At 42.4% G+C, this 20,613-nt stretch overlaps 2 protein-coding genes across 3 annotated transcripts; one reads left to right on the top strand and one right to left on the bottom strand.

Moving 5' to 3' along the window:
* Nucleotides 1-651: 651 nt before the first annotated feature.
* LOC118105334 (limbin) lies at nucleotides 652-12,496 on the bottom strand. 2 transcript variants are annotated; one of them, XM_035152970.1, is made up of 23 exons: nucleotides 12,012-12,496; nucleotides 11,667-11,742; nucleotides 10,984-11,165; nucleotides 10,808-10,864; nucleotides 10,496-10,682; nucleotides 10,269-10,369; nucleotides 10,080-10,145; nucleotides 9,796-9,930; nucleotides 9,430-9,569; nucleotides 8,915-9,239; nucleotides 8,467-8,706; nucleotides 8,131-8,306; nucleotides 7,327-7,486; nucleotides 7,017-7,193; nucleotides 6,589-6,899; nucleotides 6,279-6,453; nucleotides 4,966-5,109; nucleotides 4,630-4,857; nucleotides 4,087-4,319; nucleotides 3,898-3,985; nucleotides 3,563-3,738; nucleotides 1,402-1,503; nucleotides 652-1,200 (listed from the first exon to the last, which is right to left on the bottom strand). In XM_035152970.1, the coding sequence occupies exons 1-23, from the start codon at nucleotides 12,210-12,212 to the stop codon at nucleotides 813-815; spliced, it is 4,068 nt and encodes a 1,355-aa protein (XP_035008861.1). In that variant the 5' UTR covers nucleotides 12,213-12,496; the 3' UTR covers nucleotides 652-812. The 2 variants fall into 2 exon arrangements, with proteins under 2 accessions (XP_035008861.1, XP_035008862.1); XM_035152971.1 differs by having other exon boundaries at nucleotides 4,966-5,097.
* Nucleotides 12,497-12,779: 283 nt separating this feature from the next.
* On the top strand, nucleotides 12,780-20,064 carry LOC118105482 (ellis-van Creveld syndrome protein). The gene is made up of 20 exons (XM_035153325.2): nucleotides 12,780-13,216; nucleotides 13,289-13,384; nucleotides 13,862-13,951; nucleotides 14,343-14,563; nucleotides 14,665-14,749; nucleotides 14,854-14,952; nucleotides 15,106-15,234; nucleotides 15,325-15,486; nucleotides 15,568-15,784; nucleotides 16,498-16,646; nucleotides 16,778-16,876; nucleotides 16,968-17,180; nucleotides 17,294-17,403; nucleotides 17,591-17,792; nucleotides 17,999-18,223; nucleotides 18,558-18,693; nucleotides 18,782-18,884; nucleotides 18,990-19,116; nucleotides 19,216-19,312; nucleotides 19,733-20,064. The coding sequence occupies exons 1-20, from the start codon at nucleotides 13,034-13,036 to the stop codon at nucleotides 19,879-19,881; spliced, it is 2,892 nt and encodes a 963-aa protein (XP_035009216.1). The 5' UTR covers nucleotides 12,780-13,033; the 3' UTR covers nucleotides 19,882-20,064.
* The last annotated feature ends 549 nt before the right edge of the window (nucleotides 20,065-20,613 follow it).

The raw sequence follows: 20,613 nt of genomic DNA, 5'->3' as shown, positions 1-20,613 counted from the left end.
GGGTCTGCTGTTTGTTAGTGGAGCAAACCAGTGCTGTGTTCATATAACTCCACATACCCAGGTTATGTCTGGGTGATAATAACACAACCACATATCTTGCAACTGCCCCCCATATTTGTGGTTTGTCTATTCCCAGAAACGTGATTTTTTAAATTATTAGATTATAATTATCAAAAGGTAAATAATCATCTACATGCCAAAAGAACACAAGACGCAAATGAGGGAAAAGTAAAGACTTCGATCAGGATGTTCACATGATGTGATCCAAGGGTGTTTGACAACTTTAAACTATTCATAATCACTTATTTAAAGTATTGTTCATGAAAGAACTTTGTGTTCGGACACATTTAGATACCGTTGTATATTGAGCACATGGATGTCTGCAATCCTCGTATCAAACCTTCATAAAACAACCACCATCTGCAGTTTGGTCATGGATGTTTAAGTACAGAAGGTTTATTTGAGTCTGTTCTTTCCCAGTAAACTGATTAGTGGTGTGCAGCCTTTTGATCTGAGCCTGTAGCTCTGTGGACTGACGGCAGTTATGGCTATGGAAGACTAACAACTGGTGAGTCACCACTTACTTTTGACCTTGCAAATCAACCTGCCTATTACAATCTGAGGAATTGAGAAGGAGAAGGAATAACTGGAAACAGTCAGCTGCCTTTACTTGAAAAGCTACAAGCTACATACATGTTACATAAAAAAAGTCTGTTTTTGCTACAGAGAAAACTTTATGAATTATGTTGTATTTAAGTAACATCATAAAGTACCATCATTATAAAAATCTTACAAAGCAATATTTGTAAATGTCACAATAGGTTTGTCGGGGCCACTGAACCTTTCTTCAGATTGAGGAAATTCCTCTTCCTTTTTCTCTTGGAGACATTCCCACAGTCACGAGCTTCAGGTGGATCCCGAAACACAAACAGCCTCCCCCCTGTCCCAGTGACGTCCAGTGCACAGCCGGCTGAGGCTGAGCTGTTTAATGTTTCATTCACTGTGTCCCCAACTTTCCCTTTAGCAGCGTCACTTTGCTGCTGTGTAACCGTGCTTTCAATCACGGTTGATTTACAAACGCGCGGTTGTGTTTCAGTGAAACTGTCCCTCTTTCCTTTCTCTGGTTCCACATCTCTCGGAGGCAGAAGGTGAGATGAGGGCAGCAGTTTTTCCATCAGACTTTGCCTCTTTTCCTGGAGCCTGTGAGATGTGGAGGACAAAAGCTGTGTTGTTAGTGGGACTGGAGTGTTTGAGTGCTTACCTCATGCATGTGGTCACTGCAGCCCAGCCATGATGAACTGCGTATTTCACTTTAATAAAAAGGATCTGTATGATGCTGGTGACCACTTAACTACAAACAATCTTTACAAGGCAGCTGGTAGCACAAGTCAGACAACTCACCTCTCTCTGTCCACAGGGCAGCACAGCGTGCTCGGCATATTTCCATGCACCACGTCTTCTCTCAGTTTGACAGAAATAAGTCGATTAGAACCCACAGCACACCTGGTCAGAAAGATTAAGAGGCTGGTAATTAGGATTCAGACTCTGTGCACAAAGCCAGTTTTGATTAATAACGCTGAGTGATCCCCTAGCTATCAGATACACTGTAAAAACTTTTTTATCACTTTACAGAGAGAGAATTGTGATGTTTTTCACTGAAGTCAAATATGTTACTACCTCTCATAAGTACAAGTCAGGCTTGTCAAAGTAATACAAAATACAAGGTTCATTTTTATAGGGATAAATATTCAAGATTGCCTACGCACCGTAGAACTGTGTTGCTTAAAAATCATGTTCAATGGAGAGTAACAGTAAATCATATCCATAATTTCACATTTCATTACCTGTATAATAACCACCTACCACTCTACTGATTCCACTGTGTACAAATGTAAAAGAAGTAAAAGCAGACTTTGGTCAGGAGGGATTGATAATGTGTGAGCTCCTGGTTTTTGATTAGTTACAAATGGACTAGATGCAACACGTACTTCTGGACACATTCTAACATTTAGATGATGTACACTGAATGGTCCAACTGAGGGAACATACCACAACAAACTGGAAGCATGCCAGAAACACCATGAAGCACGAGGACAAAGAAGAGGAGTGGATGAAAAGAAACGGTGGGAATTTTGAAGGTAGATCTGATGACTCAGACTTGGTATTTTCATTTTTATGTCCAACTTAGCAAAGGACACCAAGATTAGGTTTGTTTTTGTCAACAGAAAGGATAAGATGGCTGCATGCCTGCATTGTTTATGAATGCAGTTCAAATCAGTAGCTATATGACTGTATGAAATAAAGTGCAATAAAGGGATCTTATGAGAAGATCAGTTCAGTTCATTTAACCTTGACCAGTCGGATCCTAAATTAAATGTTAGTTCAACATTCGCGACTTAAAGTACGGGTAGATGATTTTCTACAAACAAAACGAAGCAGACACAAATAGCATTGAGAAAGAAAAGTCTTGAATATTGCTCCAAACAGAGAATTTTCATTCCCCCGTCCTTGGGCCACACAGCTCTGATCCAAAGAGACCTCATGCATGAGACATTATTCATGTGAACTCCAAACTCAGCAGGAGCCAGACATGAGTGTTCCAGTGTATCAGGAAGAGAGGGGAAATTAAATGTTGAGTCAAATCCCTTTTCCTTCCATCTTGGCTCAGGGAGAATGGCTCTTGTGGAACTGTGTTCAGACAACATTTATTTCAATTGAAGACAATGCTCGCAGATGGCTGTGCTTCAGCCAGCTGCTGTGGAAACTGAACTGCTTTCTTTTAAATCAGTGACTTCACATACAAAACTACTTTCTTAAACCACAGAATTGCTGAGATTCTGGCTACAAACTGGAGACAAAAATGTTTTCACTCGATAACAAGTAGTTTTATTCTTCTTTTTTTCATTAAAAAGAGTGAAACTGAAGATTTTGGCTTTTGGTTCCAAGTTTGAGACGTTTTTTTGCCAGATGGATGAGACAAACAGATTTTGTATGATAATGTTAAATAAATAAAGTATATCCATTCAGCCCTTTTACAGTAAAAGAGCAATATTTTGATACTTGACTTGTACATTGTGTGGGTACTCACAGTTTAATTGATGAATGTCTTCTAAAATAACGTAAAATAACGAGGACCAGGACTTTTTATGAACCAAACAAAGTCCTGCCACAATTTACATACCAGTGAATCCTGATACAGCTCTCTGCTGACACAATAAATGGTTAAGTATTGATTTAGTTTTTTCGACAACGACAATTTGTTGAATTTGTTCAATCTTCTTTCAAAACACTTTATTGGTCAAGCATGAGTCTATCTCTGGGTAGATATTATCATTCCTTTTTCTTAGGATACTGCACAGTTTATTCGTGGAAATAAATAAGCAGAAAAGATACGCCACAAATCAAATATTCAATGGGATGCCAAAACTCTTTTAGATCCCACTGTATATTCACTGTTATTATCACGTGTTGAACACATTTACCTCTTTGGACTCCACACTATGTAAAATTAGACATTTTCAAGAATGTTTGCCAGAGAATAAAAACCGAACCTGGTTCTTACCCCACATTTTCTTGCTCTGCCAACAATGACGCATGGTGCTGTTTAGGGCAGAGGGCATCAGAGATGGAGAGGAGTTCGCTTTCAGGCAGCGTGGGGAGGAGGAGGCGCAGGGCCTCCAGGAGAACTTCGGCAGACACCTGACTCTGCTTCACCAGCTGAGATGCAAACTCCAGATCCTGAAATGAAGAGCAGGGCACAGAGCCATCATAAATACAGATTTCCTCTACTTCCACTGGCGTGCACACAGAAGTGAGGATGTCACTGTATTTTCTCAGGCCACTGATATGTTTGTATTCATAATATTACTGGAAAAACAGTCTTGAATAAAACCCGACCTGGTCACAGTTTCCATAAAGTCTCTTGAGCTCCATTTGTTCTTTCAAATCTTCCATGGCTTGATAGTTGGCAGTTCTTTCTTGCAAACTGAAAACACCAGAGAGTTTCAACATGGTAAAGTTTTATGGCCTGTGTCCACCCACAAAATTCCTCATTACTTCTGAGATAACATTGATGTGACAGCTCACCGCTCAGACAACAGTGTGATGACCTGACCACACTTGTAGAGCGCCTCCTGGAGGATGGTTGTCATCCTGCAGTCCTGCTGCAGCCGAAACACTTCGTCTTCCTCGATATCCTCCTCGCTGTCTTCAGAGTCGTCTCTGCGTGTTTTATTTGACTCGACTCTGCTCTGAAACATCTCTAGGCCATCCAACTCGGTCCTCTCCCTCTGAAGCTGCTGCTCTGCTTCCTCGAGGCCCTGTAGTAAGAGGCAGATTATCCCTCTTATAAAAGGCTGAGTGTACATCCATACTGCTACGCCTTTTGGTTTGAAAACCGCATTTTCAAAGTAAAACGATCTCTGTCTACATGAGCATTTTTGGCTGCAAATCCGTATTAACCCCCGTCCATACTAACACACCTGAAAACGCATCCCACGTGACCAGTTGCGTATGGGCATGCACGTGCCAGTAGCCTGAACCTTATTATACACCTCAAAGGCCATGAGCAGACTTTTAAACATATAATGGTAAAACACAGGCATTAACCATGAGTCAAGCATTGCCTACCATGCAGTGGCTCTGTATACTCTGGGCCATGTCTTGGCTCTCCAGGCTCTTCCTCTCTCTGAGCTGCTGAATGAGCAGACCGTGCAGGGTGAGCATGGCTCTGCAGGTCTCCAGGACTTTGGTCCTCCTCTCAGCCTTCAGGAAGTGGATGGCAGCCATTTGAATCGTCAGGTTGTCTGCCTGAGAGCGGAGTTCCTTCTCTCTCTCCCTCTGCATCTCCTCCAACACCTGCCAACATTACGATGGATGAGTCCATTTAAAGCACTTGCTGCACTTAGAAATGACTTGCAGTCAATGTAACTGGAGTAACAACAGCTTGAGTGTCCTCCTCTTCACCTTATTCATGACAGTGTTCTCCATCTCCTTCTCTTCCACAAACAGCTGGATCCTGTCCTCGAGCCTTTTCTGGAAAAGCAGCAGGTCCGATTCGTCTGTTTTCTGTCTGGCCTTGCTGCTTTTCCCCTTGGACTGCATATTTGTCTGCAAAAGACCACATATCCATAAGGTGGTTGGGAACTGACTCCAACCACACTGCTGTGATGTGATTAAAAATGAAACCACTCTGTGGAGCCCTTTATTATTTCTGAATAACAATGTGCACTCATCCAGCAGCCACACAATTGAGGCTGAGAACAGTGTGGTTTGCACTGGTGGTTGCTATTCTCCATTTCTTATTCATAAGAGAAAACATTAAATGCACTGTTATCTACTGTGGTAGTTTAATTCACATGGGCTCCTCTCGTTGGATTATCTCCAGAACTGTATTATGAAGAGAAGTAACAGAAAAATATAGTTTTTGAGTATCAGAGCCAGGCATTAAAAAAGATAAATGCATTTCGAGAATAAAGCCAAAATGTCGAGAACAAACTTGAAATTTCAAGATTAAAGTTGAACCTTTAACAATATGTCAAACTTCTAACTCTAGCTGTTTCCAGACATGACCTTCGGAGGATGTCTGCAGAATTGGGTCTGGACTCTCTCTGGATTTTGGAGATTCGCTTGTGGTGAATCCTGCAGAGGATCTCCTGCTGTGTACTCACATCGGCTCCTTCAAACTTTCTGCGGACTTTATATTGGGGGGGCTGTAGAAAGTCGATAAGCTCTCAAACAGACATTTGAGTTCACACATACACACCGCTCCATACAGCCGCTCCAGAGAACGTCCCCCGGGGGACGTTCGGGGGTTCCCCGGGGTTCACATAGCTGTCAGTCACGCCTTAAACTGGACAACTTTAAAACAAAAACAACAACAAAAATCGTCCTCCTCTAATTTTTAATGCCTGGCCATAAAACCCTCCCATACTACGACGGAGTAAAAGGGTTAAAAGGGAAAACGGTTTAGCGAGATTCACTGAAAAAAAAACCTACCAACCGATGTTAATGAAAAACTTCAATGCCTAATTATAAAACAAGAATGCACAAATATCTGGGGATACCACTGTGTTCAGTGCAATGATTAAATAAGATTGGACTCGATAGACATCTTCCATACAGAACATTCTGTACAATTCAACACTTTTAGCACAACATCTTTTAAAGCACTTAAACAGGTCATTCAAGTATTGTACCAAATATGTCACCAGAGTCACAAAGTAACTCTACACATTGGACATAGGAATAAATTCCAGACTTTGTGATTATGCGTTTACCATCTGTTTCTCGCTGTCCTTTCTCCAAGCCGCCAGAGAAGTGTGGAGTTTGGTTTTGGAGACAGCATGAGGCAGCACCAGGCAGCGGTCCATCACAGACAGACACTTCTGGAACTCCAGTTTCATCCTCAGCCTATCATCTTCAGATAGAGTCAGCTGGGATGAACACAAACACCTAGGGCAGAGAGGGAGAAAGAAGAATGACAGATCACCACATCCGAGTTTGACTTTACATGACTGTGTTGGAGCGCTTTAAATGTGGAAAAACCTGTGAGTAAATTGACTGATGTCATTAAACAGCATCACTGACCTGAAGAAAGCTCTGGATTGTGCCCTTATCTCCCTCTGCTCCTGCAGCTCTCTCTCCATGGCTTCCTGCAGAGCTTCCCTAGTGCCGCTCAGGGTGCGCAGGGCTGCCTTGCCTTCCTGGTGCAGCCTCTCCTGGCCCTGCAGGAGAGTGCTTGCTCCTTGTCCCTGCACCTGTCCTGCTCCTTGCTCTGGATCTACCTGCAGCAGGGAGAGGTGCGTCCCTGGAGGTAAGGGCGTTGGCAGAGCCTGAGTGACAGAAGGCTGGATGGCTTTGACTTCTGCTATCGCACCTTGGATCACACGCATGGTCACCTGAAGAACACACAGAGGATCAAGACAAGTGCCTATTTAAAGGCAATCCATATTTGTGTGTGAATTTTTGCGTGATTAGGTCATGATTGTGCCAGATGTACACTGTGAGAGCAGCACCTTGCGGATGTCAGCAGTAGCCTCCTCATCCAGGTTGTTGATGAGCTCAGCTAGCTCCAAGCTGTGAGCCGTCAGCAGGTTCTGCCAACAGTGCAGGTTCTGGGCTACCTCCATGCTTTGCTCCAGACGCTTAGACAGAACCGACAGCTCCTTCTCTCTCTGTTTGTGGACTCTCAGCTGGAGAAGGGGGGCAGGATTGAATAAAGGCAACATTTTAATTCAGGACTGAGATGAGCAACAGGTTTTGCTGCATCAATCCACAATGAATAGTGGTTTGGAATTAGACCCTAATTATGCATGATCCCTTCACCATTTCAGTGATAATCTCCCTCCTCTTCTTGATCAGGCCGCAGCGCATGGCTCTCCTCTCTTGACTCAGCGCCTCGTCCAGTCTCTGCCTCACCATCACCAGCTCTTTCTGGGCCTTTTCCTGCAGCTGGTCTATCTGCTCTGCAGGCACTGTGCTCCCTCTAGTGGAGAATAAGAGAACATGCCAAGTTGAAACATGGCTGCAGTATAGTTGACTTATTATTGTTTCTGCCAAGGGGGTTATGATTTCACTTGTGTCTGTTTGCTTGTTGATGTAAATGTTGGCAGGATTAAGTAAAAACTACTAAACTGATTTCCACTGAACCTGGTGGAGGTACGGATTTATTAAAATTATTTTCTTTGACATTGCAACATCAGGCACTTTTCAAAATGTTTGTAAATTTTTCAGTGAATAATTCAGAAATCTTTTTTCTTTTCTATATCTACGATAAGAACTAAACAAACATGTAGGATTTGGCCCTGGCAGAGGTATGCGCTCTACTGAGTTCCATTCTGGTATGAAAAAGACCCATGAGACTAAATTGTCAATAAAACTTAAATTGTAATAATTTTTTAGTATTTAGTATTATAGTAATTTTTAAGTATTTTCTCTGTAAAAATTTACATTTCAAATATTTTATAATGCAAATGTGTTCACTCATATTTAACTATTTCACTTTGAGTTGGAGTCGGTATCTTCAGATTGAATTTAAGATTACAGATGTGGAAACAGTGTTTGTTAATATTGCTTGAGAAGATTACTTTTAACATTCAGAGTGTGGAATATCCTACAATAAGCACTGACCTCCTGATGTGAGTGAACCAGCTGTCCAAGTTGCTGGAGGTGCTAGAGAAGGTGTCAGAAATCAGGCTGTTGAGGCTGTGGAGGCTGTGAACCAGGAACTTCCTCTGTGCATGGCGTTCAGCCAGAACATAACGCTGATTGGCAAGGACGACATCAAGAACCTCTTCAAGCTGATCCTGAACAAAGGAAACGTCACATTATCACATTAATAAATCATCAGTACTTCAGCAAGTGGAAATATCGGAAACATACAGATGTCAAATGCATTATTGGAGGAGGCCATTCATGGTTCTAACCGTGTGTCAGCAGAATGTAAATCAACTTAGGTTTCTTTACCTGACAAGTAAAATAATCATGCTGCAGACTCATGGCTGTGCTTTTCTCCAACTCGCCCATCCTGGTGGCCTCCTCCAGCTCCTCAGAGAAGATCTTGTGCAGCTCCACCCGGCGCCACTCGATGATTTGCCTCTGAACCTTTGCAGAGGCTTCTTCATGTCGGACCAACAGGATGCGCTGGAGCCGACTCTGGCTCCGTTTATGCAGCTTCTCCAGCAGGACACTGCACTGGAGGACTTCCTACCGACATCACAAATGGTTTACACTATAGTAATTGCATTAAAGAAAAGCAATAAATGGGAATAAAAAAAGTCTCCTGCAACTTCCCTAACAAGTTTTACTATCTCTTACCTCATACATTATTTTCCAGGCAATTCTTTTCTGTTTTCCAATTTAAAAGTAAAACTAAACAATACAAGTAACTTAAAAAGCTACTCATTACTGTTACCTGTTGGTCTGCATGTTGACACAGCAGCTCGGCCTGGGCTTTCTCAGCTGCCTCCCTGCGGTGCTCTGCTTCCATTTCTTCCCGAGTCTCCAGGTTACACTGGCCAGCCAGGGCAGCCATTCGGGTCCCCCGCTCCTCCTTCAGTCGGCCCTCCATGCCAAGCAGCTGTCCATGGAGCACACTGAGAAGCCTCTGCTGGGCCTGGGCGGTGGTCTGCCCCCTGGCCCTCAGGCCCCCCAGCAGGGAGGATATCACATCCTTGTAGATCTGAATGCGTGTGGTCTCCAGGTTGTTGGTTGCGCGAAGCAGTGTCGACATTTCAAGGCTTATGTGGATGAAATGCAGAGTAAACAACTTAAACTTGTTCATTGTATATTATGCTTCAGAATATATTTATATATGATTTAAATGCATTTTACTATTTCTTGCCTTCAGAGGTGAATTCCAACATTTTTACACAATTAAAGGAAATTAGACTTTGTAAAAAAAAATTCCCTCTTGACTGGTTTACTCACTTCTCCAAAGCCTGGTACATGTTCTGAGGATCCTCTAACACCATGATGTCCACCATCTTGTCTTCAAATGTTGACTCATCTTTAATTGTCTCAGTCATGTTGCAGTCTGCATACTCCAGGTCTGAATCCCTTCTTTTCCTCTGAGCAAAGAGAACATATGTGCAGTTTATTAATATATTCCTGAAATAAATCATAAAACCTAAAACAACTAGCAAAATATGTCAACATTATTTCTAGAGAGCAGCTTTTACTCTCTCTTTATATAAAAACACCTTATATACTAATACAAAGATACTGCAGGTGATGAACAAATGATGATAACAATCACTTAAAAACAACTTTTATCGACTTTTATGTTTGCGATACCCTTTGCTGAAGAAGGTTAAGCCTGGTTCTGAGGCCTATCAGGTTCATGGCCAGAAAGCCGAGTGACAGCAGAACCAATGTGACAAAGAACCCGGCAGCAAATCCAGCAAAATGGACTCCGTGGTTGGGATAGATCTGAAACGGTGAGCACAAACATCAGACTTCTCATTAACTCAGTTTTGTCAACATGATCAACACTCAAACAACAAACGTGATGCTCAAAGCTGCAGGTGGGTTTCCAGTGGTAGAACAGTATAGGTGTATTGTGAGAGCCATCAACTCACTCTGTCAGTGGAGTTCACCCTCAGTGTTAGATTAGCTGTTAATGGACCAAACATACTGACGTCATTCTGTGGAATCAAGAAAACAAAACTTCAGGTAATAACACCAAAAATAATTCTGCATAAGTTGTGAAATTAAAAACAAATGTTTCACTTGAGTTAAAAAAGAGGAAAAGTGGGTGCAGCCAATACCTGTGAGGCATTAGAAAAAGTGAGAAAAGCTGGAAGGTCCAGTATTTCACTCTTATGACTCCTTATGTGAGCGGTGTAGTTGACCACAATCTGAGAACCAGCTGGGGAGTAAATAACAATAATATGCTATTTTTAGCAGACAAATAAAAATAAAGTAATAAAAAGTTCAAGCAAGAAATGTTTGGGTTAAACATTATCTTCCACAACATTGTGATAGCCACACGTACCAGACAGGGAATCAATAGCAAATGTCTGGTAGCCTCTTTCCACCACCCTGCCTTCAGTTTTTAGGGGGACTATTCCAGACAGGGAGTCCCGGATAGCCACCTGAGACAGGTTGGTACCACCGACCGGACCCATGTTGTGAATCAGCAGGAAGAAGGTCAACTGAGGAGGGTCAGTGTCGAGCTTCACCTAGAGACCATGTGTCCGAGGAGGAGAATTGATCACTGCATGTTAAAGATGCTTGAGCAAAACTATATTAGGAATTAAATGCACATTGATAAAACGGGCTGTATAATAAGAATATGATGATGTACCTGAGCACACTTGTGAAATTTGACCCCAAACGCAGATGGAGGTGCCACACTCTGAACCTGCAGAAACACTCAAAGCATTTTACAATTAGTTATTTCCATCATGACAACCCTTTAATTAACCGTTCTCAAAACTTTTTCAGTTTCAAGAATGGCAAAATAATAATGTAGAAACCCACCTGAGGCAGAGTGTGGCCCGGGTTGAATCGGGTGAGTGTGCTCCTGCGGAACCGAAGGTGCAAGATTTTCGACATGTCAGTAAACGAAGAGTAAAAGGAGTGTCCCCATGGACCGGCAGGAGCTGAAGAAGAGAGGGGGCCGTCTGAAGAAAACACCACTGGCCCTTTGAGTTCCATTGTACCTGTCAGACACAGGGTTGAACAAGTCAGTAAATAAAATATTTTTCAAAGTGTCATGCACCAAAATGTGTCCAGCTCGCATGGACACTACAAACCTAACAAGAACAAGAACAAGAGCAGTAGCAGTAGCAGAATCAAAGCAATGGAACAGATACACTTTCATACACTCCAGACTGTCACAACTCAAATATCTAATCTAATACATATGCTTCTCTTTAGACATTAATCATATGATCCATAACTTTGCCATTGACTGTGTATGTCTTCTAACCTTTCAAACGTAAAGCGGTTTCCTCTGTGAGTAAAGTACAGTAGTGAGGCTGAATCTACCAATAAATAAATAGCATTTCTATCTACCGAAAGATCCTCTGCACATACACAACATTCAGAGAGTGCACTCAGCCATCAATTATGGCACATTTGACTAAACTCATCTTCACAGACACATTCATTTAGTAATTGACTGTATAGCTGATGTACAAACTTAAGAGAAAGGCACAAACCATCCATCCTGAGCTGTGTCAGCGCTGAAGTTCTCCCAACACGGTCATGTTGCATTAGATGGAGACTGGAGAAACTCTGACCATGGAAAAGAGGCAGATGCTATTAAACATAATAAATCCTACATAGATCAACCCAATGACGGCCAAAGAAAGTCTTTCACAGAGGTTCCTCTAGAAGCCTCTTCTTTAGACCTGGTGACAGAATACTCCTATTAAAGATAAATGCTATCTCTGGTCGTGGGGTGTGCAGCAGCAGCAGGAGGCTGCTCCTCTATCAGAAGAGAGGCTGAGGGCTCTGGGTTGTTGACATGTAAGAGTTGTGGTTCTAGTTTTGGAGCTACTCACCTCCTGGTTCTCCAGCAGAGGAGAAGGAGGAGGGTTCGTGCACCATGATGCATCCTGACATGTACCGTTACAGCAGGACTGGTGTCCAGCTCCGGGACCCGGGCGGCGTCGTGAAGAAGGTGGAGGCGAACATGACACTTGTGTGTTTAAGATAAATGAAAGTATCGTGGCCGTCGTCGCGACTAAATGTACCTGAAGCATTCGTAGTGTTGCTGTGTCGCTCTCACCGAGGAGAGCCGCTAGCTAACGGGCTACATCCAGAGATGGTGGTGAAAACCCACCGAAACATTTCGACAGCTCTTCCCTCAGAAACCTCCTCTGTAACAGCGGCTCTGTCATACAAACAACACATTACCAGTTTGTTAACATTTCAGGAGAAACTACAGGCGCCATTTAAGAGATTTATACAAGAACACAGCGTCCACAATCACAGCAGCGGCTCCACTCCTGAAAAACTTTTTCCAAAACTTTGGGACAACGGGCATTTCCTCTGGGCCTGTTAAGCACCATGGAGTATACTAGTTGATTTTCAAATTAAAAGTAGATGTGTTGAACCGCGGGGTTGATGGAATGGTGACTATCTAAAAACAAACCATAAAAACGCTAGTATACCGTTATTAGCCCAAGTGTGATGTATGCATTTTTCCAACTTTATTATTGCCCTCATTTTATGCCCCGGGTCATTCTTGTGCTTTTATACTGAAGAGCATGTCGTGTGATTTCCGCCCTAATGCTCGCTAGCTCTACTGTCTCTGTCCTCCTTTCTGATCCCTGCACACCCATTGGCTGAAACTTACACCAACTTTGTCTTTTTGGAGAAAGTGTTTTGAGAGACATTTCTTGATTCGTCGTCTTTTATTATTTAAAGAATGTAAACAATATAAGAAAGAATATAAACTAAAGAAAGATGCAAGATGGTGAACAGTGAGGAGCAGCTGGCTTTGTGTTGTTGCCATCAGTAACATGTCTCCTGTTGTTGTCAGGCCTTCACAGCTAAGTGCTAACACACAGTTCCGTGTGAGATGACCGGACAGGGAGTGATGATGGCGGACTGTGGCGTGGATGTCACGGTGGTCTTCTCCGAGTCTCTGTTCGTGTACACGGACCTGCTGAGTGTGGCCTCGGTGTGTGGAGCACTGTGCGGAGTGTTAGCTGCTGCTCTGCTCTATGTCTTCTGTCTGAAGCCCCTGCTGCTCACCAGACAGGTAAACCTCGGATCTCTCGTTGTAAACACGTTGTGTTTCCATTTTCACATCATCCCCCTTTCATAACCTCAGGGCTATAACGCGAGGAGGCTGCTGGAACCTGATGACAACAACCACAGTGACTGTGTCAGCAGGAAGGAGGCTCCCCCTGCTACCACCAAGGAAAAAGTACTTCTCTGTCGATAACATACACTGCATTGATTGATTGATTGATTTACACATGAGGATGATGACGTTACATTAGATCTACAATAGAGCTGGGCAGTAAAACAATCTCTAGTGATAATCACAGTACAACTTCATCAATGATAATATAATAAAGGTTCAATATATATCATTATACTGCTTATGCATTGTGCAGCACAGTGAGGAGGTAGAACACATTATTGATCTATCTCAGATTTTAAAAATGTTTTGCTATTCATCACAAATCAGACTTACGTATCTATTATAAAATGTATATTGATAATTATTAATATAGACTGATGTGAACATTTATATATTTTTGGCCCTATTGTCCAGCCCTAATTTATACCCATAAAGTGAGGCTAAAGTGCTGGTAATACCAGTTGTGCACATTTGTTCCATGTTTGTTTACTAATTAACTTCCCACTAACCATCTATGTCCGTGCACTCGTTGACCAGGAGAAGAAGCAGCTGCCACCTGTGAACAGTGATGTAGCCGCATTTGCATCCAGAGCAAAAGTGGTTTATCCCATCAACCAGAAATACAGAGTAAGTCTGCACACACATGCTGGTGTAACATGTATTTTAATGTGAGTAGACTTAACAAAGTTAACATGCCACATTTCAAGGAGCTTCATTAAGGTGTAATTAAGTGTGAGCCAATCAGATTTAGAGCACAATCCTTTTCTTAAGACTTAAAGACATCAAACAGACATTGCACCTTACCAAGAAGTTCTTACTTCACAAGTGCTCCTTTTGCATAAGATTAAACACAGGCAATTAAAATATAAATATAGAAAAGTTGACTTAATAATAGGAATGACATGTGACAAACTGTGAGTTATTGAGCATGTTGTATGTAAAGCTTGCTAAAATCCACTCTTAAGATCTAGACATTGTAAAGAAAGTGTTTTCTGCAACCGTTCCCTCTACCTGTCAGCCTTTAGCAGATGGAGCATCCAACCCGTCACTACATGAGCACACCAAGTTGTCTGCAATGCCTAACGAGGAGTCGTCCTCCACGGACGGAGAGTCTCTGAGCCAAGAGCAGGACAACGATGACAGCAGTCAGTTTATCTCCTCCTCGATGGTCCCCAAGAGCCTGCAGAACCAGAGCTTCACTCGGGTCTCTCACTACCCTCACACACTGACACAAACAGGGTAGGGCTTTGTGGTCTCTAAAAGTAAATCCATAATCATACACATTCATATACAGCAACTTTGCACAAACCAGAGTGAACATTTTCTTGTTTTCTCTGTAGTTTTGAAGGCAGGATCAGTCTTCACTGTTTGGCCCTGCAGGACATACAACAACTTTGTTGTCACCTTCAGGAAGAAAAATACCTGGTGAGTAGATGTCATTTGTTTCATTAACTGCTTATCGTTCAGATATATAGAGTGAAGATACATTTTTTTGTATTACTTCTTGTTTCTTCTTATTGCTGCAACAGATTTTTCTTCAAATGGTGAAAAAAATATTTATCTGCCGGTTTCCGAGAAACAAAAATGATGCTGACTTCTGCAAGAATATTCTTCAAACACAGGAAAAGGTAAAACAGAATGAACTATTCATCGTATCTGCTTTTTTGTTGTACCTGTTTGCATAATGCATTCTTTTTGCAGTTCTCATTTGCTGTGAATTGTAACACTTACATTTAGAGTTTAATCCACAGGAAAGTTCACATTCTCATTTGTTATTTTAGGAACTAAATGAGCTGAAGAAACAGTCGTCTGCAGGACACTCTGCCAGCGAGAAAAATGATGACGCTCCCTGCACATTGGAGGAGATCGAGAGAGCTCAGAAAGATCTCCTTGAAAGTGGACTTCAAATGGTAAAACGTGATAAGAAAAACCCATAAAGCAAATATTTGAATCACCCTTTATTCATAGGGAGATTAATGTAATGAAATGTCTCTTTACAGTCCAAAGGTTTCAGCAAACAGGTGGAGGACTTGTGTCAGACTCTGCTGATGAAGACCAGCGTTTTCTCCAGGGATGAAGCCCAGGATGTCATTCTGTCTCTCATTCAAACTCTTCTGTTGGTAGAGAACCAGCTGGTGAACACACAAGAAGCAGAGCTAAGAGTAAGAAATACAAGCTGTTAGTTGGCATAACATAGATTTGACATCACACCATTCTTTGAGTAACATGTTTGATTCTCATAGAGAATACATCAGAAGCTGCTGTGGTGGGAGGAGCTGACCGCGCTCCTTCAGTCCCAACCTGCCCTGCTCATGCGGGAAGCGTCTCTGAGGCAGAGCTTGATCGCCACAGCACTGGAGCAGCTGACGAGCGATGACATCTTGACTTTTAACCACATGGAAAAGATACTTTCAGAAGTTCAGACTGCTCTGATGAAAGGCCTCCAGCAGTGCACTGAGGGTAAGACATGCACAGTCAAAATGGTTCCAGCTATAATAAAGAAAAATCTGAGTTACTACCAGGTAATAAGACACCGAAACAAAAGATGGTTGCCATGCTGCATTGAGCATTTTTGCAAGATTGTGATTGTAAAAGTGAAAAAAGAGTGTTAGATTATAATCTCCGAGTTTCTGCTGGCAGGTAGCAGTGGACAATGTCTAGCCTACTTTTCAAACTCAAATGACGTACTCTCAAAATAGACCATTTTGTGGGAATCCTCTTAAGCTCCTCAAATAAGGTCAGGTACTATCAGGACACCACTGAATATCACTATTACTGCATTGCAGACTCTCATGCAGCATCTCTCAGCATCAGATAGATTATAAAGACTCATAGCGCTGTACTACTGTGAAATCAAAGACACACAAAACTGTAAATGAATGCTGCTGCTCGTGGTAATGTACTTTGACTTTCTTGGTTTATTGTACTGTTAGAGAAATGGGTAAACATGGGTGAGCTGACTTTACCTTTTACGTTTTATCATATATATGTTGTGTCCAAGCACAGTAAAAGAGTAAAATAATTTAATTTACATTTTACAACATCAAAAATAGAAAACAAATAAGAACTTTCTTAAAAGAGTTGGTATAACAACACACTGTCATTCATATCAAGAATGATAAGAAAAATCCTCATTGAAACAATACTCTAAAGGTTCAGCTTTATTGTTCCAGAGTGCTCGCTGAAGACGAAGGAGCTGGTGAACGACAAGTGTAGCAAAATGGAGTCCAAGCGGAAGAAGCTTCAGAGGAGCCAGACGAAGGAAAAGACTCGCATCCTGGAACAGACACATTCTCACAGTGACCTACAGCAGCTCACCAAGGTCACAACAAATAGCCTCATTTAAATCTGTCTTGTTTATGATTGTCTTTTTTGTATTTTTAGGCTCTTCTCTTCTCGTAAGCCTGTGTAAATCCACTGGTATCTAAATGTGAACTGTAACTGGTCCTACAGGTTTACCAGGAGCTGCTGGTCAAACACAGGCTGCAGATTTCTGATCTGGATCTGCAGCAGGAGAACAGGGTGGCTGAAGCTCTCTGTGACTTTTGGAGGGTAAAACATTAAATACTGTATTTTATGTTGAATTGTGTGAGCGTGTGTTTATATTTGTCTTCTACTCTTGAATGAAATCCTGTATCTTCAGAAACTTCGTACCTCTTGGTCAAAGAAGCTCGGGGAGCCAGCCAAGGAAATCTTTCTGGCCTCAGTCTCTGCTCAGCCTGAACTCTCTGCTGAGCACTGTGAGAAGCTGTGGTTGAACCTGGAGCAGGAGCTGGTTGCACAGCTGCAGCAGGCAGAGTGCACCATCAAGCTGCAACTGGACGACCTGAGGGCTCAGCTGGATAAAGATAGACAGGTAGACACACCGTGGATCTACATTTGAGCTTCTCCGTTGCTTGGCAGTTTGATTCTTTCAATATTTAACTTTTCTTTCATTTTTAAAAAAAACTTTCCACTGTTTTTCTGAAGGGGTGGAGTGAGGAGATGGCTCTGGCTCAGGCCTGCCTCCAACATCTGAGTGAGCAACAGATGAAGATTCTCCAAGCCATGGTGGCCAGACAGAGCTACACAATCAACAGGTGAGATGTGAGCATCTGTCCAAACGTGTATGTGGTCTACTTAAGTTGTGAAAGACCTGGTGAAAATAAAACTTTTTGCACTCATAGCAGATTTCCAATACAGCTACAGTATGTGAGCATATCTGTTTATATCTGAATCAATGTTTATGACGTGCTTTAAAATACTGCAACATGATCCTGTCCTCAGTGAAGAGGGGATGCTGTTAGAGAAGAAACACGAGCACCTGTTGGTGGCAGTGCAGAGGTGCTTTGTGGTCAGGCACTTCAGTCTGCACATGCTGAAGGAGATGAGGCTGTCCAAGCTGAAGGGGCTCTCTCAGACTGATTTCAGGGCAGCGCTAATGGAGGATCCCAGTAAAAGCCTGTCCTGCGTCAGTTCAACTCACAAGGTGGGAAAAATATACACAAGCAAATTCAGTGTTTTGACTGAGAACTGAGTCTAAAAATTCACGAAAGATTCTCTCAGTTTAGTGAGAACTATATTTTGACTTCTTCTTGATCTTTTTAGACTTCCTCTACACTTAGGATTCTGCAATGTGACTGATTGAAGGAACTTGGTCTAGGCTCAAATGCTTTTGTCTCTTCCTAATGACAGAACAGCAGTGCCAGCCTGGCAGAGAGGCATCTGGGTCCAGAGAGTCAGCTGGTGGGCCACAGCTTCCAGCAGGAGTTCCTTTCTGAACTGGAAACAGGAATGGAGCTGCTTCAGAGCCATGCGCAGCTGGTGCTCGGGAATGCCCTCAGCCAATCCATCCAACAGATGATGGAGAAGGCGCCCACAGAGTCTCCGGCCTCCCCGAAAACAGATAGTAGCTTGAAGGTATCCAACTCCTGTTCGTGTCAAATTTCTGTTGTGTGTTTCTTAAGCTGCGTGTACTACATGTACTAAACTCCGGATATTCTGCTGAAATTATCCTGCGGGGCAGTAGTGAGAATGCAAATGTCCGAGTCAGTTGCTCCAGACAATCACTGGTGTTTTTTTGTGCCAGCTCAACAAGATTCGAGAGCTTTTGTCGATGAGGGTCGACGCCAGTGTCAATGTGCTGTAAACAGAAGCATCTCCTTTCTGTAGCGGAGTTAATACATTTTTATGTCGAAAAACAGCTTCAGATTAGTTTCCAGGTAAATGGCAACCTTTGCTCTTCCCTCACTAGCACCACCTGATAGAGGCTGTGTCAGAGAGCGTATACGTCACCAAAGATTCTCTCACCACGCTGGTCCAGAGCTACTATTCCCAACTACAGGACGTTACCAAAAAACTACAGCAGGATAAGCAAAACAAAGACCAAGGTGAGAGGACATTGCTAGGGATTTGGAACACAGAGCATGATTGATGAATACTGTGCGTTAACTCAACTGTTGTAAACTTTTCCCTCAGAGGTGAATGAGCAGCGAGAGAGCAGCAGTCAGCTGAACAGAGCCTTGCAAAGGGAGCTGGTGAACTGGGGCAAAAAACCCATGTCCGCTGAGTTTCAACAGAGGTACAACAACCCCCACAGTGCTGGTCGTTTTCTGTTGGAATACTCAGTTCATCTTACATCATAATAGCACAGTTCAGTTTTCTTCTTTGCTTTTGTGTGTATTAGGGTTGAACATCACAAAAGGAGGGTGTTGGAGCTGAGTGATCAGCAGCAGGAGATGATATATGAGGAACTGAGGCAGAAGAAAGTGGCCCAAGATGAAACAATGGAAAGGATAAAAAAAGACCTAGTGGTAAGTCTGCTTCAGGTCTACTGTGTTTCTAAATTAATGAATATATGTACAATCTGGCACCGTTATTGTTTGTCAGCACTGTGTTACTGTCTCTATTAGGATGCAGAAGAAAGCTTTATAAACGAGGTGGCAGACTTGGCGCGGGTTTCACTCCACAGTCCAGAACCAGAGCCCAGTGGTGAGAAGGACAATGCTGGTAAGAGACTGTATCCCCAGAGAATAACAGTATAGCTGCTTTCAGACATGCACTGATCTCCAGACATTTTCCAGAGGGGATTTATGTGAGAACGCAGCTTCGGACATTTTCTGGAACTCTTCCTGCCGGCCCTCCAGTAAAATGCCTGGGAAATGTCTGAGCGAGCCCATATGAGACTACAGCACGATTATGTCTAGTGACGATGTGCTGTAAACAATAATGAGTCTTCCGCAGCAGTATTTATTCCTTATGTCCTGTTGTTGTGAATGAGTCAATGGAGCAGCATGAGACAATCTCATGCTGCGTTCTTCATATGTGAAAGTCAAACCCACTTCCCTGGAGTTCATGTCTGAAAACGGCTGATGAGAACCTTGTGCCACTCCCACATTACCTGACCTCTGCTATGTTGTATTTCTACAGGTGACCAGAGTGGCACAATATTGGACCTGCTCGCCCTGAACCCAGCATTAGATCCAGCCTTGAATCCTTCACTGACTCCAACTATTGTAACACCAGTGGCCAAGTCAAAACCAAAGAAGAAAACAGAACAAAAGTCCCATCTCAGCTGAAATCACAACATGCCAATGTTCACATGTTCATACTGTGAACTACGAAAAGATTCCCTCATTTTTATAGTTTATAAATTAATAAAACTTCATTATTGTTGTTGTTATGAAGGTGCTTCTTTTAAAGGTTTAAAGTGTTTTGCTTGAAGTAAGTTATTAAAATGTGGCCGTATTTTTCAAAAGCAATAAGTCTAAATTATTTTAAATGTCATGTTCCATCAAATAACGCAACTCTGAAAAACAAAATCAAATCAGACTATCTTTTGAATACATTATCCAACTTTTGTACTTTTTCCCCTGGTATAAAGAACTATCACATCACAGGTCTGAAAGTAGGCACTTACTGTACTACAGTTTGGCCCTATATCTTAACACACATTGCTTTCATACCACGGCTCATTCACTGCATAGATCCCCATTGATTGCAGAGTAAATGGGATGATGGATGCACTCCTCTGCGAGTCGTCAGATGAATTAGAGTTGTCTGTTCAGATTGTAGCAGAGTGCTACTACTCAGCGAGGAAAGCCTTGCCCTGCTCTTGCTCTAATGGGGTTTTAAGTACAAGCCTTTATGGATGATAATGCAGAGTAATGGCGAAAAGTACGAGGAGGCTGAAGTCTGGCAGACACTTGTGTGTCCAGGCAGCAATCTAGCATGCAATTCACCCTGTGTCTTAAGGTTTACTGTCAGTTTAGAGTTTTAGGAGTGTCAATTAGTGAACATAAATTTTTAAT

The sequence above is a fragment of the Hippoglossus stenolepis genome, chromosome 3 (assembly GCF_022539355.2).
Source record: "Hippoglossus stenolepis isolate QCI-W04-F060 chromosome 3, HSTE1.2, whole genome shotgun sequence".
Taxonomy (NCBI): Eukaryota; Metazoa; Chordata; class Actinopteri; order Pleuronectiformes; family Pleuronectidae; genus Hippoglossus; species Hippoglossus stenolepis.
The sequence above is the reverse complement of the archived record's forward strand: the minus strand, read 5'-3'. Positions and strand labels throughout refer to the sequence as shown.

Excerpts from the sequence above, each read along its gene's own strand:
- LOC118105334 (XM_035152970.1), bottom strand. The coding sequence starts at position 12,212 with ATGCTTCAGGTACATTTAGTCGCGACGACGGCCACGATACTTTCATTT. Across the intron at positions 7,487-8,130 it reads TGGTTCACTCACATCAGGAG|AGGGAGCACAGTGCCTGCAG; the intron begins GTCAGTGCTTAT and ends ATTCTCCACTAG. Across the intron at positions 1,201-1,401 it reads TGCCCTGTGGACAGAGAGAG|GCTCCAGGAAAAGAGGCAAA; the intron begins GTGAGTTGTCTG and ends CACATCTCACAG.
- LOC118105482 (XM_035153325.2), top strand. The coding sequence starts at position 13,034 with ATGACCGGACAGGGAGTGATGATGGCGGACTGTGGCGTGGATGTCACG. Across the intron at positions 13,952-14,342 it reads CCATCAACCAGAAATACAGA|CCTTTAGCAGATGGAGCATC; the intron begins GTAAGTCTGCAC and ends TCTACCTGTCAG. Across the intron at positions 14,564-14,664 it reads CACACACTGACACAAACAGG|TTTTGAAGGCAGGATCAGTC; the intron begins GTAGGGCTTTGT and ends TTTTCTCTGTAG.